The sequence below is a fragment of the Ochotona princeps genome, chromosome 9 (assembly GCF_030435755.1).
Source record: "Ochotona princeps isolate mOchPri1 chromosome 9, mOchPri1.hap1, whole genome shotgun sequence".
Lineage (NCBI taxonomy): Eukaryota > Metazoa > Chordata > Mammalia > Lagomorpha > Ochotonidae > Ochotona > Ochotona princeps.
In genome coordinates this window covers 9,029,786-9,043,470 of record NC_080840.1, presented here as the reverse complement: position 1 = coordinate 9,043,470, position 13,685 = coordinate 9,029,786, and the positions used below count along the sequence as shown (strand labels likewise).

The following is a 13,685-nucleotide window of genomic DNA, read 5'->3' as shown; positions in this document are numbered from 1 at the left end:
GAGGTAATTATGTCATTAAGCAAGAGCCTAAAAGTGAACTATCAAAACAAATTCAATCATAATATGTTCAAATATTTACAAAAAAATTCAACCAAAGATGCAAGCAAAAAGTTGCTGAATTCACCATACGGGATGAAAGAGGGTAGAAAAAAATCAATGAGGTGGTTTTGTAAGGGAGTTCAGTCTTTGTCTACTTTAGGACTAAGCTGTAATTGAAACAAGAAATGATGCAACATTGAGGGATATCACATAAAGCAGGGAAAGAGAAGAGAGTTAGAGAAAGGGAAGGACAAGGGGCTTGCGGGGCTGGGCTCACAGGGCTGCTGTGTTTTCCTGAGAAGCACCCTTTGCTGTTTGGGAAGCAGCTGGACCAGTGGGTAGAGGAGGAGCCCACTGAGTCGGGCTGCTGGAGGCCCACAGACAGGCCCTAAGCCCTTCCCAGAGGGCGTCAACTGTCTAGACCCGCTGATGTTTCATTTTATGCACATGCATTATTTTGACCAATTAAAATTTGATTAGAATAACACCTGCTAGAAACTATGTGCTGCATGATTCCTCTGTGCCGCACTGCGACAGGCACGCCAGCGCTGGAGTTTGCCTTCACAAAAGCTTCCGAAAGGCAATTTTCCCATTATTTGATAGGTGAGGATTGCCTATGTGAAGGTTGTAAAAATTGTAACCACTTCATCACCTCCCAAATTCTAAATGGAAGGCTACAAAACAGCAATCTTACTGAAACAAATAAATCATTTTTTTGGCATGTATAAGTCATTTTGTTTTTTATAATTTCTAACTGAATGAGCCCTTTAAAACATCAGACAAATGGTTGTTTCCTGCTCCCAACCCCCACCAATAAATATTAGTGAGAAAGGAGTCTGGTTTAAGAAAAACCAAACAAAGCGAACGCCTTCTTCCAGGTCTTAAAATCAGTACCCACGTAACTATCTTCTGTTACATGTTGCCAGGTCAGGATAATCCCTTTATTCTATTAATAAATGTACATTCCGTGTATAAACTATGTGCTGAAGACTCCTGCTAGGTACCTAAGAACAATGTAGTTGCACTCTCATCTTGTTTAGCTCGGCAGGATGGTACAGATGTACAAGGCTTTACATGACATTCACAATACCGACCAGCAGGTACGTTAGTGTCCTTGATCCATACTGATTTTTTTTAAGATAAACAGTTATTCTCATACACTTAAGATTGGTAGTACTTTAGCTAACAAAAGCACACTATGTATCTTACAGTGATGTCCAACAGAGGAGACAAGGTGTTTTCTCCCTACTTGGTGGATAAACAACACCCATTTTGAAAGCACTCAAATCTGTCCTATTCCAAAGGCTGCAAACCACTTCTGGGCAGGTGCAGTACTTAGCTCACAAGTCTTTTTAAGTACTCTTGACCCACTTTTCATATAGAAAAACAGGATGGCTCACAGCATTCACTTACATCAGTTGACCATTTTAAGAATCTTCTTCTTCTCAGTGGTATTTATAACTGTCTGTGTACAAAAGTATTCCTAAGACAGTGAGTTCCCAACAATGCAGTTCTTACATAAGTGCTTATAAAAGCAGCTTGGGATAAACATATTTCACCCTCAATCTGTTGTCCTTCTGCTGCTGCTGTTGCCTATTTTTTATGTTTATAGTTATCCAAATTTATCGTCAAGACATCTATTAAGAACTTTGAAATATCTCTTAGCACCCTATCCTACTGCTTGGTGTTACAACTGCCTTGGAGTAACAGTATTGGAGGAACATGTATAATGCAGTGCAGGCACCACACAAAGTTCTCATCTCTCTAATCCCTCACAGTAATTCGCCAAGGCAGGTGGTCTGACTCCAGTGCCCACACCAAGCTTGCTGCTCAGGTTCTGGGCTCAGACAGTCCTGGAGTGAATGCCAGCAAAGCAGCTACTAGTTTAGTCTTACATTTCAGCTTCCCCACATGTAAGCCAAGGGAAAACTGCTCACAAGCAGGTTACTACAAGGATGTCATGAAGATAAAAACCACTGAGTGTAAGTCTTGGCAGGAAAAAGGGGCTCAGAGACATGAGCATTACTTTTATTATTTCCCTGCTATTATAAACACAGAAATGTAAACAGTCCATCGTGACGTGCTGCCAATGACGACAGAAAAGTTGTCAAAGTTCCAGGTCTGCAGAGTGCCTCTCCCATCAGAGAACAAGCAGCCTCTACCTCCAGACATCACAGGGTTTTCGCCTGAGGAGAGTTAAGGGCTCTGTTCTTATTCCAGTTACTTTACTTCATGAAACTCATTACAACAGAAAACAATGAACACAGAAAATTACTTACAACTTTGTCTCATAATCTTTCCAGGCTTTGTCAAATGGCTTCTTGAGATCCTTAATAAAGAAAAGATCGCAATTACATTTACTTCTGTTTAGAATGAATAAATAAATTCTGAAATGTTAACAAAAAATGACTTCCTTTATAGAACACTTGGAAAGTTCCTCAAAACAAGTGTCCAGCACACCGTCTGTTCTACAGGAAAAGCCGGAGAGGGGAGCAAGGGTGGGTGCGCCTGGTGACACTGGTGAAGCAGGATCAGCCGGATCCACAGGATCGAAGAGGCTAGTCCACAGCGGTCCTCCCTCCCACCCAGATGACGGCCGAATGTCATTCTGTCATTCTGAAGGGCCGAATGTCATGCCACAGTCAACACCATTACTGGCGTGACCCATCTCTTGCAATGATCACTTCCCAAGAACAGTGTTTATGCTACACATGTTCACCGTTATTTTTCAGATACAAGCAGTCCTGTGGTCTTAAAGGAGACGGATAAAGCAGGCCTTTCAAGTTGAAGCGGAAATCCAGATTACTGAACACTTACTCCTTTGACTCCTTTTAGGTCTCCTTTCAACAGGGAATCCAAGGTGAAGATCACATTGTGGCTCAAACCCTGGAGCTGAGAAACCAACACAAAGACAGGAGACAGTTAAAAAAAAAAAAAAGAAAAGAAAGCCAGCTCATGTTGACAGTGCTTTCCCCACTGGTCTCTGCTGAAAGGCTGTCTTACTGATCCTGAATGACACCAGCACATGTAGCATAACTGCCCCCACATCGCAGCTCAAGTGATGGAGGTAGGATAGAGGCACCTCGATAGCAACGATATCCCAACGATATCGATAGCAACAATAGCCCAAGAGCAAGACTTGCCATGCGAATGCAGGCTACCGTTGTCAGAGCTGTGAGCCAACACCCTGCTGCAGTCTCCATACAGGTTAGATGATCCCTATTTAACACCATTTCAGGTTCCGGCGACGTGGCCTAGCGGCTAAAGTCCTCGCCTTGAAAGCCCCGGGATCCCATATGGGCACCGGTTCTAATCCTGGCAGCTCCACTTCCCATCCAGCTCCCTGCTTGTGGCCTGGGAAGGCAGTCGAGGATGGCCCAATGCTTTGGGACCCTGAACCTGCGTGGGAGACCCGGAAGAGGTTCCTAGTTCCCAGCTTCGGATTGGCGTGCACCGGCCCGTTGCGGCTCACTTGGGGAGTGAATCATCGGATGGAAGATCTTCCTCTGTCTCTCCTCCTCTCTGTATATCTGACTTTGTAATAAAATAAATAAATCTTTAAAAAAAAAAATAACACCATTTCAACACCCAGAGCGGAGAAGGCAGATCTTTCCTTGACCATGCTGTCACATAAGAAGCTGACTGGACATTTGGCTTTTGTTGTTTCCATTTGATTTTCTTTAATAATTGCATCATTATCTGGAACGAGTTTCTGGATGTGCCTTCTGTTGCCCCCACCAGAGAACAGGCACAATAAGGGCAGGAACTTAGTTCTGTTCACTGCTGTGTCCTCAGATTTCACTGCAAGACAAGATCCTTAAGAAGTGCAACCGAGGGTGGTGGCCTGCTTCCTTTCAGCTTGGAGCCACCTGGTTAACAGATGGGACAGAGTAGGCTAGAAAGGGGGAGGGAACGGAGCTGCTAAGCAGCTCATAGCAAAGGAGGTGGAGAACCATGAGAAGAACAGTCAGGTGAGGAAACAAGCGTAAGGACAGGTCATGATGTGGTCTGTTCTCAAGACCCCTCACAGTCTTGGTGGAATAAATTTTAGTGCTGTGGAGTCAAGTCTACGGAGACCTGCAGATGGAGACTGTAGGTGGAATGGCCTGTGAGTCTCCTCTCTCAGGAAACACTTTTACTCATGGTTAAGTGCATCTCTCCACCCATCCTTTACTATCTACTTGGTAGTGCTCACTGTGTCAGGAGTTGGACATTCCAACCCTGAAGGATCCAGCTCTGCAGACAGAGGCAGTGGGCAGCATGGGGCTGCCTCCACCGCAAGAGGCTGTGACGTGGCAGGGGACAGCAGAGTGACAGCATGAGCACTGGCTATCAGTGTGTGGACTGAGTCAATGTTCCTGGCAAGTGCTGACTAACCCCCAATACCCACAAAGTGCTAAACACAAATACAAGGTGATGCTGTAGCCAAGAGGTACAGAGCAGAGGGAGGCCTTTCCTCTGGGCTCCCAACTTCTCCACTCCTTTTCCTGTTGTTCTCAACCTGGGCTTCCTGCAAGTCATTTCACTGCCATACCTCCAGCAGCACCAGCTCACTCCACACACCAGCAAGACATCCCAGTGCATACCACCGGGGGGCCTGGACGGCAGTTCTTTCTTGTAGCCTGGCCGAAAGGCCCATGTTTGTCGAGAGTCTAGGACATTAGTTTGTGGTGAATGTGTACAAAAAACCCCTAAAACATTAGATACTGATGTTAGAGTTGATAATGATGGTGAAACAAACTGCTATTTAAACTTTTTTCCTTACAAAAAGGATATATCCCCATAAGCACGCACAAAAAGCCTAATCAGAAATTTTAAGTTAGAGGGAAGCTGCAGTCTAAATACTATGAAAAAGAAATAGTTAAGTAAATGATTGCAACCAGTAGTGAACTCGATAATTATTTACTCCTTATGCTGCTTTCTACATGGTCAGCTTCTAACTATGGCCACTGTAGATAACTTTAAAAGTCTTCCCTGCACGTATCACAGCCCTCAAAAGTCATGGAAAATGCATTTTATGAAAAAAAATGCATACATATCAAAACTACTTTGTGCCAAAACAACATTTCTTAATTCTATCTTTTCACCAACTTTTTGAAGTACTTGCCATATAAAACACACATATCCCATCCTGGTTCTTTTTAAGTCTTGTTACACTGCTTTACACAAAAAGAAGTGATACTATTTTTTACCCTCTTATCACCTGTCTTTCCAAGCTGGCAGACATGTATGTTATGCTAACCAGATCCTAAAGTGCGAGTCAAGAAGCAATGGCCTAGGGTCTGGCATGGTGGCCTAGTGGCTAAAGTCCTCGCCTTGAACGTCCCGGGATCCCATTAGGGGCCGGGTTCTAATCCCGGCAGCTCCACTTCCCATCCAGCTCCCTGCTTGTGGCCTGGGAAAGCAGTCAAGGACGGCCTAAAGCCTTGGGACCCTGCACCCACATGGGAGACCCACAAGAGGTTCCTGGTTCCTGGCTTCGGATCGGCACGCACCGGCCCGTTGCGGCTCACTTGGGGAGTGAATCATCGGATGGAAGATCTTCCTCTCTGTCTCTCCTCCTCTGTATATCTGACTTTGTAATAAAAATCAATAACTCTTTAAAAAAAAAAAAAAGCAATGGCCTGACACTTTGGTATAAAGCTGCCAATTTCATTACGGACATTCTATGTGGGTTCAAGTCCTGACTGCCCCACTTCGGATCCAGCTCCCTGCTGATGTCTTGGGAAAAGCAGAAAGAAACTGACCAAGTGTTTGGAGCCTTGTCACCATGAGGGAGACCTGGAAAGAGGTCCTGGCTTTGGAGCAGCCCAGCTTTGGCTTTTGTGACCTTCTGGTGCAGGTGGAGGTAGGGCGGTGGCACTGGTGGTGGTGGTGGTAATTTGAACTTTCAAACAGATAAATAAATCTTCAAAGAAAAAAAAATGCAGTGGTAGATGATGTATTGCCTGAATACTGCACAGCTCAAGTGTGAACCCCTGTGTGGCTCCAGCAGGGACCCGCATGAATGGCTGCCTGTGAGTCAATAGTGCTCTCCCTCTTGCTTCCGAGGGGAGGGAGCTGCACAGCTCCGCAAAGGGCACTTCCAACACACCTGCACACACAATCGCTATATTAATTAATGGGGACATAACTTGTTTGCTTTGTCATCTTGCATTAATTGACATTCGTTTTTCATTGCCCATTGGTTCTCTCTCCCTCCTTTCCCTCTGCAGACAGAAACAGTTTCTCTGAAAGCAAAGGCTAATGCAAATCTGCTGACTTGCTCAACACATTGGAAAATCCAATTAAAATAATGAGCCAGCTCCCAGCAGTTAAGTTTGCGATTCCCTGGTATAAATTAGGTACCCTGTCTAGTGAGTTAACTCCTTCATGTGCTAGCCAGTTATTTAGCACCTTGAAGCTATTTAATACTGGTGCCTCATTCAGAGGCTGCCTTCCAGGGCATCGCAGTACAAAGGGAAGAGCCCAGGGGCATGTGGCCACTCATCACCCTGGCCAGAGTGCCTTCCCCAGCACTTGCTCAACTAGCCCAGGCCAGTGCGCACAGATCAAGGCTAACTGACAGCACTGAAGCTCCACTTTGTACCAGCCCACAGTTAGCTGCCTTTACACTGTCTCAGCCGTTCCTGAAAACCCTGTAAGTTATTACATAACTTGTTTGTTCTCTCTCTCGCTCTCTCTCACACACACACACACAAAGCTATTTCAGTGGAGGAATCAAATCACAAACCAGGGCTAATTCCAAAGCCAATGAACTATCAGAAGTACCGTCTTCTAATGTCACAAGGATGTTTCAAGAACTATGGTACTACAACATACAGAGGATGACTTTATTGCCATTACTCATCCACTGAAGTAAGATTTGATTGATTTGGTTGCATAAGTCTGAAAGAGGAACTAGGAGTATTTGCTCACAGGTGGAGGCCACTTACAACTCCAACAGAGATAAAAGTTACAACTATTGCCTGCTCAGAGATTTTTAAGTGTTTATCACTTTGGCAGCATGAGAGCACAGAGATCACAGGGCTAGCCAGGCAACACAGATGTGGGTGTGGGGTCAGGAAGTTGTTCAACCTTTTGGAGGTGTGGACTCAGGGCTGAAGTACCAGTAAGACTAATTTATGTGCTGCTACAAGGAGTGCATGAGACACAGTAGATGCAAATATATGCAAAATGCTCCATACAACCTGGATTCTCAGTAAAATGCAACTAGATTTTTTTTTTTAGACACTTGAAAAACTAAGCAACCATGTTGGAAAACCCGTAGTTCTGGCATTTCAGGTGCTTCTGGGACTGGGAGAAGTGCTCCAAAATACCCTCTATGCTGCACCGGTCTCTCCGTTGGTAAACCTCTGTTGTCATGCATTCTGCATGACATTCTGCAAGGTGGACTTTATATGGGAAGATAATGCATCTAGTTATAACATGTTCTAATCCAACCGGAGTAGACTAAATTTGATCTTTTATTAAGACAACAGGGGTCATAATACTCTATGAAGTGGGTCTTCGTCTCCCCATAGAAATGATGAACTGGACTCAGAGAGGTTAAGTAACCTTGTCCCATGTCAAACAGTGAGCAAAGCAGATGGTCAGCTTACTTATTCAAGTTTTTACTGACTCCAAAGCCATCCTTATTTCCTCTGTGTCCTGTTATTATGGTAATCTTTATATGAGCATATAATTTTGTTGCTTAAGGCCAGTTGTTGGCTCTCCACTTTACTAGTTTTAAATAAGAACTCCCAGTTTAGGTATGGCCCTGCCAACCTGTCTTGAGCCCCCGCCTCCCGCCATACTTCAGCCCTTTCTCAGCTCCTGCCCCTCCGAGCTCTTTTGCACATGCTTTCCCATCTTTCTGGGACATTCTCTGGCTGGCTACTCACAGAGCCTCTGGTTTCCATGTCACTTCCGCAGTGCAGCCTTGACCGTCCCACACAGGTCTCTTCTTCCTAACCAACTTCTAGCCTTTTCAGTCTCAGCAACTGCAAGAACAGGCTCACTTTTCAGAGTCTCACAGTTAGCAATGGCTTGTCTGCTCAAGGCAGGTCCTAGTTCTGCTTTATCCACTTTGCTCCCTCAGACTCTCAGCACATTGGAGACCTGACATCTGCACTAAACACAATGCTTGTAGAGTGACTTAGTGGATGAACGAGGGAGTTCCCTGTCTGGCCAGGAGAACTCTTTCAGATCCGGAATGTTATAGAACAGTTCTGGCCTGCCTGCAGTGATCAGTACCAGAATGGAGGCAGAACAGGATGCAGAAGAGGGATGTGAGGGTTAAAACTGATCTGAGCTTATGGTTGGGGATGATAGACTAAGGTACCCTCCACCAGACAGGGATCATGTCAAGCACTAAGAACCTAGGGAAGAGAGGTTAAGGCCAGGATATGTACCCTGATCAGCCCACACCTGACTTTGCTCACTTTAGGCATGCCACTTCTCATCTTGGCCATGATATAGTGAGAGGTCTCTAAGGTCCCAGGGGGAAACTCCTAGCTACAATATTCTTACATCTCAGAATGAGCTCCTGAGATGTGACTGAATACAGCAGGAAAAAGACCCAGACCAGACAGATGAAACAACTACAGGGAGCTGTTTCAACTGCCGCCGGGGCAGGGCAGTTCTGCCTCTGCTTGGCGAAGCAACAGTCACGGACAATTCTACAGTGCAGCCAGAGAACTGAAAGGGCCAATTCACAATGTCCTTCAAAACCTTCAACTTCTTGCAATAGCCCCTAACGTCCACTATAAAACTTTAGATACACTATAAACATGATCTTCAGATAAAGCATGAAATCTCTCAAGAAAGCACAATTATGATTTTGACCAGTACAAGGGAGTACCAAACAATGACTGTCCCATTTTGTAACTGATTCTTCAGGTGACAGTGAAGGAAGGTAAAACAGAAGTGCTAGATGGCAGCCCGAGAATAATAAAGATTAAAGATCAGTAAGTACAGAAGAATCCCAGCAGGAGTAGGGATTTCAAATGCTGCTCTCAACCACTCCACTGGAGACAATGGAAATGCTCAAAAACATGTAGGCATGACACTGTGGGCAGCACCTCTGGCACGTCCCTCCGTGGGCAGTGCAAGTGCTCAGGGAGGGACCACTTTATGTTGGCGGGTGTATACCTCCAGCTCCACAAAGCCACAGGCTAGAGCACTGATAAAACAGGACAGGAAAACAGTCACAAAACATACCAGGTGGGTTATGTAAGAGCACTGTGCTATGAACCCAACATTTTAAAACAGTTCCACTGACTAAAAAATGCACTTGGGAATACAGAACATAAATTCCCAAAGGTCACAGAATTTTGAAATCCATGCATATTAGGAGGTCTTCAAAAATCATCACATACAAGCATTTCCAAAAAAAACTATAGATTTCAATTTTTTTGCACCAAGATGAACTTACTTGTGATTCTACTTGCTGAATTTGTTGAAGTGTTACCTATGTAATTGTTAACAGTGAATTTTTCGGTTACTGGTAATTTTTAGGTAATTCCTCTCCTCCCTACTGTTCCAATAATAAACTTTACATTCTCAATTAGGAACTGTAGTACGTTATTAAAAAGAAATACAACACAGAAACACAAGAGGGCGACATAATCAACCAGGAGCCAATTTCTCATTTAACTTGATTATTAACACAAGATACCAATCAGAAGGCATCCACAAAGGTGAAAAACAGTAAGGCAATGCAGCTGGAGGACAAAAGTTGCTTTCCTGTGATGAGGGAATTCAGGATCTGTGTCCAGAATGGCAATCCTGCAAGTTGTTCTCAAAGAGTGGTACTAGGGCCAGCTGTATTTGCTTCACCTGCAACTCTTCAGCAATGAAATTCAAAGCAAACTAACCAGAAGCTCAGATGGTAGGCCCAGCAACCACGAAAATGGACACGAAGTCAAGTTTGAGAATCACTGCTCTAGACTGTGGGCTGTCCAAAGTACAAGGAAACTGAAATTCCTCTACAGAGGGCGGGCCTGGCAGCCCTGGTGTGTAAGTCACTTGCTTAAGGTCTGTAAGTACCATGAAGAGAGAGAAATCTGGAAGGACCCGAGACAAAGCCCAAGCCAAATGTTATGTAGGTCAAATGCTGCAGGGACAGACATGATGAAGTGTCAGGGAATATAAGACGTCCTTAAGATAATGCTATTATGTCATGTCTAATTTAACTTAAATGGTGGCTTTAACAACAAGTGAAAATTAAAGCATTTTTTTTCTTTGCATTATGTGCAGAACTTGATTTTTATTTTTATTTTTTCATGATACAGTTTCACAGGCTCAGGGATCTCCCATTCCAACCCCACCACCGAGGATTTCACGTGAGGAGAATTACAGAGAACAAGGGAATATCTCAAGTTTTCCAGGTCAAGATAAATGAGAAAGCATACAGAGCTCTATATGGCTGGGTCTTGATTTGAAAAAGACTTCCTGACTTTAAGGACTATTTGTTGTGCTCAAAACAATAGTCAGTTCATGATCAACTTTCAGACTTTCAACCTCATTTCTGTATCTGTCACCTGAAATCTGCTGTTTAAATCCAAACGAGCCCATATTATGAGTGATAGCCAATCACATTTTCTTTGCCTTTTGTTACCATATCTATCACATAGTATGATTCATGTTTTACAACAAAAACACTTTTCTAAGGGAGCTTAATACAATTTAAACTAGTCAGTAAAACAAACATATACAAGCACACAGCGCTCACCGTGTATCGGGAATACACAATATCACCTCAAGAAGACCATTCACTGACGAGGAAACAGGACCATCTACTGCTATCTTTGGAGACAGATCTATCCTGTCCACTTCATCTAACACTTCATGTTTCATTTGTCCTGACATTTTCAGAAAATTCGTCTTAATCAGGGTGGGGGGCCTTATCTAGCCTGCAGGCTGGATGCTCAAGAAATCATCTGTTCTGTCCTTGCATGACTTGGAACTCAATACCCTTCTTCTTTAAGTTGCTAATTCTGTATGGCCTGTGAACAATTTTATAAATATCCAGATGGCCCTTGGCCATGAAAAAGATTCCACACCCCTGATCTAGATGGTGTCTGTAATATTCACCATCAGTTGGCTAATGCATTTCAAGGCCACCCTTGCAGAAAAGAAATATTCTCAGACATTATGCTTGTGATGCCAACTGCTGCTAAGAAACCAAATTAAAGCTTTTCTCTACTTATGAGAATCCAAAGCAACACAGTTTAAAACTTCTTCTATCCAATTCTCTCTTTCCTGGCAAAATTACATAGTGCTTTAGATAAGCCTAGTGGACTGTTATTCTGTGCAGGCAATCTTTTAAGGAGGGAGTGACGGCCCACCTTAAGTCCAGGACCTAGAACAGAGGGGACACTTGGTAAAGGCTGGTTCAGTTAAGGACTCTATTTATAAAGCATTTTCTTTAATACTCAAGTATTATTTATCATCAAATATACAACTATTGCCTTAAAACCGTTTAACGTTTCTCTTAAGGAAAACAGTCTCTGGTAGCCTGAGAGAGAAGAGCTTCAAAAATACCAACCAACCACGGCTCAGATCAATGGTCCCTCTTCCTCAAAACCTTCCTTGATTCCCCTTCATTCTAAATGAGTGAATGAATGAAGCCGTTGCAGGTGACCTCACCTGCTCCTTGACGGGGCAGCGGTTCAAACTCGGCTAATTTGCCTTCAAAGCTGGGCTATCTGCATACTTTCTTAACTTTCAATTTTTCTTTTCAACTGCTTAACATACCCAGGGCAATCAGTCCTAATCCTTTTTTTCTTTTGGTGGAAGGTACAATAAAACATTAATACATGAACAAATCAATAGGTCATTTTGTGTTTCAGGGTATCAAAGCACCAAAGGGTTTATAATAAAAAGGCACAATGTAAGAAGGAGCCACTTTAAAAATAATCACAAATTACATATTGAAATAGAATCAGAAATAAATTAATTCTAATACGGCAAAAGTAGAATGGAGTAAAACTGAATAAAGAAACCATAAATGAAGTGCATCACCCAAACTAGCAATACATTAGATCATATTTCTGAGTGGTTTCATGGCTTACAAAGTTGAATGTTAGAAAGCACTGAATTAGCTTCTTTCTTATAGGATGCCTCCAAAATCTTTAATGTATAGACGTATACTGTACAACCTCAGGGAAGATATAAAGTACTTCTCATCCCCAAACTCTTATCAAAAGGCATGAGATTATGGTTTGAGTATCACACTTTGATGTTCCTGTTTCCAGGCTCAAGAAAGAACAGGCTCCTCTCTCCATGCGAGGCAGCTGCGTTCAGTCACACAGGGTGATCACAAAGGAAGCACTCAGGTGCTCTGTGCAGGTGGAGCCCCTCACCAATTCATGCTCCTTCGATGGCTGATGACAGAGCAAGAGCAGGTTCTCCAGCAAGGCTGCAGGATCTCTCAACTGTCTGGGTTTGGAACTGGCCGCCCTGCCTCAGGGCCCCGCACGTGGAGCTGAGCAGAGAGCCCGTGACAACATGCTGCTGAAGAATCTGAACCTAATTCAAGACCAAATGTTTCAGCTGAACCAGCCACGAAGAGTGGGAGAATCTGCAGGAAAAGTGGGAGACCAAGGACGAATGGCAGGGTTCAAAGGCGCGGATGTGGGTCAGTTTCCCAGATTCCCTGAGCCAAGGAATGTGTATCTGCTTTTCACATTCCTCACATGCAGATCTAGGTCTGGACCAAGAGTCTTGGAGGCTTCCAGGCTGAGGAGCATACGCACAGCGACTGTGAATGAACGAACACCACCGTTTGTCTTATGCTTTTAAAATCTTTACCATTGCTTTACTCGCTGCTCTTTAAACCCATGCAATGTTTAATGTAACTTAAAAGCAAACTTCATCTTACGTCCATCAAAGGATGTGTCTATCTCTTGGGAGGTTTGTGTGTTCGGCGGCTGTGTGACCTACTTCCCCAGCTGTTAAACAAGGATAATTCTGGTTACTACCCAGCGTGAAGAGGCCATATACAGATGAGGCAACAGCAAAACTTACCAAATCCTACAATTCCCCTCATTGGTGGGGTCAAACCAAGGAACCTAAACATCTGGGGAAGCCATGAGAAGGCTATGTGATTGGCCTCTCTCTTCCCGTCATGGGAAACCCCTGAGAAGAAGCTGCCATCTGCTCTACTTAAGTGCCTGAGCTACCGTTCCTGCATGGAACAGGTCTTCTCCCTAACAAGAGGAAACAGACCTCTCCATGCACAGCCATGCAGTCTTCAGCGTTAATATTTTACTGTAAAATACAGTAGTCTGTCCTAACCAGTATAGCACGTAGGTGCTGAAGGCAGTATCTCATATATATATATTTAGCACAGTACAAATATACACATATAATTATAATATATATAATTATACATAATGATAAAAATAGAAACAATGGGGGGCATTTGGCCGAAATACTACAAGGCTGGTACAGATGCACGTGTCCTGTATCGTCAGTGCCTGAGTTCAGTTTTTTTTTTAAAGATTTATTTATTTTTATTACAAAGTCAGATATAGAGAGGAGGAGAGACAAACAGGAAGATCTTCCGTCTGATGGTTCACTCCCCCAAGTGACCGCAATGGCTGGAGCTGAGCCAGGAGCCAGGAGCCAGGAGCTTCTTCCAGATCTCCAACAAGGGTGCA

At 43.7% G+C, this 13,685-nt stretch overlaps 1 protein-coding gene across 3 annotated transcripts in view; it reads right to left on the bottom strand.

Annotated features, from left to right (window-relative positions):
* Positions 1-13,685, bottom strand: part of ASAP1 (ArfGAP with SH3 domain, ankyrin repeat and PH domain 1) — a 338,316-nt gene that overhangs the window by 89,397 nt on the left and 235,234 nt on the right. For all 3 annotated transcript variants that reach the window (XM_058668479.1, XM_058668481.1, XM_058668480.1), the window contains exons 6-7: positions 2,857-2,931; positions 2,319-2,368 (exon numbers count right to left, since the gene is read on the bottom strand). In XM_058668479.1, the coding sequence (XP_058524462.1) occupies positions 2,319-2,368; positions 2,857-2,931 (125 nt within the window). The remainder of the gene's footprint in view (positions 1-2,318; positions 2,369-2,856; positions 2,932-13,685) is intronic.